Source organism: Benincasa hispida, chromosome 3 (genome assembly GCF_009727055.1).
Source record: "Benincasa hispida cultivar B227 chromosome 3, ASM972705v1, whole genome shotgun sequence".
Taxonomy (NCBI): Eukaryota; Viridiplantae; Streptophyta; class Magnoliopsida; order Cucurbitales; family Cucurbitaceae; genus Benincasa; species Benincasa hispida.
The window spans coordinates 14,126,676-14,131,402 of record NC_052351.1 but is presented as its reverse complement, the minus strand read 5'-3'; the positions used below and the strand labels follow the sequence as shown (position 1 = coordinate 14,131,402).

The window sequence follows — 4,727 nt, the reverse complement described above, 5'->3', positions numbered from 1 at the left end:
TTGATTTTAAAATTGTTAAAATTACTTACAGATATACCTGAAAATACACTAGTTGATCATCGCTTACTTTCCACAACAATCACCTACAGATTCCATAAATTAATCAAACATCAAATATAACATAATATATCTAAACTCACATTATTTTGTAGGCGAATTCATCACACGTATGTGTACACAATTCACGATCGAGAAACTGACCGCCAAGCGATTATCAGAAGTGACACCAGTGCGTAATGTCTGGAAGGTAGCTAAAGCTTTATACAGAGTGTAAAATTACTTCTTTTTGAAGAGAAAATCTTCGAGTATTATCCATAGTAATAACTTCTATAGAATATGAGAAGGAACTTGAAATTAACTACAAAAATGTATCCAATGCTGTTTCTTTCAAATGTATAGTGAGAATAACTCAACTAGAGAACCTGTTGCTAAAGCCTAAAGGTAAAATTCAATCTTCTGTAGTTGCAGAGGCATGATGAGGGAATGTAGACCATACATCTTCCCAAGTTTTCAGGCCATCGGTAACATCTTTCACGACCGAGGCTGCCTCTTCCACGCTCACGCGGATTTGATCTTTGCTATCTCTTTCTCGGATTGTCACTGAAGATGCTGAATCAACAGTGATTGCAAAAGGAACGCCAAGCTCATCCGTTCGTGCATATCGTTTCCCTATTGATGTACCTGTTAACATTTTACAGAAAGCATATGAAAAAACATGATCACTATATAATCCCTTCAATGTAGAAGAAGGGAAGTCTAATGAATTCTTTAATCAAACTAATCTTTCATCCTCCCTATGAACTTCAGCACCCCATGGTTAAAATACAAGGAAACCTCTCTTTGAAATTCAGAAAACCACTTAGATTCCTCAAATTATGGCCTATATGCATCAACTACGTTCTATAGCAAATCCCTATTCAATTCTCTCTAGCATGAAATTCCTATGTTCCATCTCCTAGTTTCCATTCACTTGTCGACTTCTTAGAACTTTACATCTTCAGAAGAACAACAAAACAGAATTGAAATTTGAAAGTTCGTTCAAATACCTGTGATGTCAATTTTATGGGAAATACCGGCAACAGTTAAGGACTTTGAAATAACTTTAGCGACCTGCTCGTATTGTTGATTCTGAACAAGTGGGAAAACTGTGCATTTGATAGGTGCCACAAGGGGAGGAAATCTAAATACATTTAACTGCTCATCCCCAGCTTTGCTTGGTCTTATGTAGTAAGAGTGTTCAAAGAGGCAATAGATAATCCGACCAATACCAAACGAGGGCTCAATCACAGATGGAGTGAAAACCCTCTGATGTTCCTTCTTTTTCTCCTTGGAAATTGCAACCATACTCTTCTTGATCAAGACATTTTTTCCCAGAGTGCAAACATAGAACTCTACTTCTCCATTGGATTCTAGAGTTGCCTTCATTTCTAGGGCTTCTTTCTCTTTCATTGCCTAAAATAAATTGCAATACAACAAACGTCAGGTTTCAAAATTTTATAGATGCTATAAAACCCCGGCAGAAAAAATTCCATGATTTACCTCCAAAGCTTCAACCACATTCTTTTGACTTCCCTTGAAGGCAAGGCCAAGTTCTTTCTTAACAGAAGCAATGACCAATTTCTGGAATTTAATGTCATGAGTAAAACATTAAAACAGACTTTCTTTATCATGAAGATACTTTCAGATATAACAAGAATCAGCAGTACCTCAACTTCTCTTGGTTCTGCAAACTTCTCATGTGCTACAAGAGGAACGCCACTTTTTTCCTAGTAAAAGGAGAGGTAAAGGGAAAACATGAAAGTCTATTTTACATCAACTTGAAACTATACAAACACAATCTTAACTGGTGAAGAAACTTCTACTTTAGCACAGTTTAAGTTAGCTCAATAAAAACTAAACGAGTTTTGAAATATCTGCCATAGAACTAAAGACGTCGTCTAGAATTTCGATTATTTGGAAAAGATAAGGTTTGAGTGGAATTCATACCGTATGAGCATGTAAATCATATGCAGATCTATCAGCAATTCCAACACATTCAATCCAACCATATGAACATTCAATCTCGGCATCCCAACAGTCAGCTGCATAATGGGCCATTTCGTTTGCAAGGTGCTGTCGGAAACGCAAACGACTTTTGTCTATGCCAAGGCGAGTTAGGAAAAGATATACCCTCCCGATGAAGTAGCCAAGAGTTTCATTATTTACAGTTCCCTGCATCACAATATAACATATGGACCTAGTAATCAGGTACAAGAGACAGTGATGGGAATAAAGGAGGTATAGATGACCAATACACGAACCTTAGCAACAGCTTCACCCAATGGAATTTTCCTTGCAGATTTACCAGACATTTGCTCCTCCCTTGGAAACATTAAAAACTCCAAATTGGCAACATCACCAAATTTTGGATGAGATTTGTCTTCAGGATCAACAAAATGCTCAATCTCTGCTAATGTGAATTCACGAACTCTAAGCAGCCCTTGACGAGGAGATATCTGTAGTAAAACAGATGGAATGGGAATTGAATTTGCACGCCAAAGGGTATAAAACAGATAAACTTTGGACAATGGCTAGAAAGAAAGATCATTTAGAAGCAACAATCGCAAGAACCAAAAAGTAAGAGACAGGTAATGTAAAACAAAGTAAAATACAGATCATAATATTACTGCCTCATTCATAATTTATAAATATAATTAAGAAGCTCAAAAACAAGTGGGCAACCATCTTGCAACTAAAGAAAAATAGTATATAACCTCATTTCTAAAAGCCTGCCCAATTTGGGCTGCAGCAAATGGTAGTTTGTTCCCATTATAATAATACAAATCTTTGAAATTGACAAATATGCCTTGTGCTGTTTCAGGCCGCATGTACCTGCAGCATTTACATATTTACACATCTAAGTTAATCACAAAATGTATTGCACTGACCAGGAGGCAATAGTCACATAAGCTACAGGTGACATGAGAAGAAAGGATCAACCATATTATCTTCTAAATGGCAAAGATACGTAACTTAAAACAGAAAATTATTACAACATACTTATTCGGGAATGAAGTTAATAAAATGAAAGTGTAAATTTGGATCAAATACTCACCCAGGGAGCAACCCTGATGGGCCAATTGATGTCTGAAACATTAAGTTGAATGGATAAGGATCGGATAATGGATTTTTAGTATCTGGAGCCGTGATACCATATTCCTTGATTTTGGCACCCAATTGTTCAGCAGAAAGATCATCCAAGACGGCGAGAATATGCTGCAATTCTGCAGCCTTCTCAGAGGATAGGCTAAGATCTTTCTGAAGTTTTTCATTACAAAAATCCTTAAGCAAGTGATCAGCCCGGTAGCAGGTCCCAGTTTTCTCATCCTTGACCATAAGGTCCGTGAACTTATCCACGTGACCAGACGCTTTCAGGACTACTTCTGGTGTAACGCAAGGGCAGTCAACTTCCAACATATTTTCCTCAAGAACAAAATGCTGCAAACAGATTCAACAAAGGAAGACAAATTTAACATAGTTTCTTGGACACAATTGAATTGAACAGACTTCATGTATACAGTAAGAGACAGGACGGATCCACTTCAAAATCTCATTAGCAACAAAACTTCGGAACAATACTGAATCAAACACAGAATTAAAAAATAAATAAATAAAAACCCATTTCGAAAAACAGAAGTAAGAGCAATTTCAATTAACAAACCTGACGCCAAAAGGCAAGAACATTGGACTTGACAGCGCAACCAGGAGGACCATAATCATACAATCCAGCAACTCCACGGTAAATCTTGAACGACGGAATGTAAAACAAACGCCTCTCGAGAGTGTTACCTACAATTTGCCGGAACGACTCCCTGTTCAAGGTGCCATCGCCGGAAACCCCACTAACAACCGCCTGCAACTGCTTCTCAATCGAAGCCTTCTCGATCTTCAATCCATTCAAAGCTTCAATAGCGGCATCAATCTCCGCCTTGGCAGCACCGGCGGCCTTGAGGGCTCGAACAACATTGCCTTGGGCTTCAACAGCCGATTGTTGTTTAGAAAGAGCATTTCTCAGCGATCCCTCGGAAGAATCCATTGAAAACATACGTGAGAAATTTTGGAATTGAAAGGAAATGGTGCTTCTGAAACGAGAATTCAAATGCTGAACAAGAGGATTCAATGAGGATAGAAGAGAATATAGAAGACGCATGCGAGGGGCAATATCAGTATTGGGTTGGAACTTTAGAGCTCGGTAATGGGTTTAGAAACGGGAAAAGGTTTATGATGGTGGGGTCATTATTCCCACGTTCGAAGCCAATATCTTTCGTCCCTACAAACACAGCCCATCAAAATATCTTTCTATATTCTAATGGCCATGGAAACCCCAGCAGTTAGTCTTTTTGTTTATACTATGATTTATCCACAGAATAAAATTGAAGGAAGAAGACGACACAGAATTAAAGGTTGTAGGTGATAGGCGTGCGCATAAGGGCACCAAAAATTGATTCTAACCAACCAAAATCGGCCGACTCATATATATATATTGAGAGATTTTTTTTGGGGAAAAAAATAAGTCTGAAATTGAGCACCAACTCAAGTCCAAGTGTAAATTTTAGTATTAGTTTATTGTTTTTTTTTTTTTTTTTTGTATGTTCCCTAATTTTCAAACCCACACATGATTGATTTAAATTTTAAACATTGTCAAATTATGTTAACCAAACAATAACATTTCATCCATTCATCTTTTC

The 4,727-nt window shown here is 37.4% G+C and overlaps 1 protein-coding gene across 1 annotated transcript; it reads right to left on the bottom strand.

Annotated features, from left to right (window-relative positions):
• Positions 1 to 237: 237 nt before the first annotated feature.
• Positions 238 to 4,437, bottom strand: LOC120074741 (glycine--tRNA ligase, mitochondrial 1-like). Its single transcript, XM_039027965.1, has 9 exons — positions 3,701 to 4,437; positions 3,095 to 3,477; positions 2,754 to 2,871; positions 2,301 to 2,495; positions 1,987 to 2,211; positions 1,707 to 1,766; positions 1,540 to 1,620; positions 1,047 to 1,452; positions 238 to 681 (listed from the first exon to the last, which is right to left on the bottom strand). Exons 1-9 carry the CDS (start codon positions 4,187 to 4,189, stop codon positions 449 to 451), a joined length of 2,190 nt encoding a protein of 729 aa, XP_038883893.1. The 5' UTR covers positions 4,190 to 4,437; the 3' UTR covers positions 238 to 448.
• Between the last annotated feature and the right edge of the window lie 290 nt (positions 4,438 to 4,727).

Excerpts from the sequence above, each read along its gene's own strand:
- LOC120074741 (XM_039027965.1), bottom strand. The coding sequence starts at position 4,189 with ATGCGTCTTCTATATTCTCTTCTATCCTCATTGAATCCTCTTGTTCAG. Across the intron at positions 2,496-2,753 it reads GGCAGGCTTTTAGAAATGAG|ATATCTCCTCGTCAAGGGCT; the intron begins GTTATATACTAT and ends GTTTTACTACAG. Across the intron at positions 2,212-2,300 it reads TGGGTGAAGCTGTTGCTAAG|GGAACTGTAAATAATGAAAC; the intron begins GTTCGTGTATTG and ends ATTGTGATGCAG.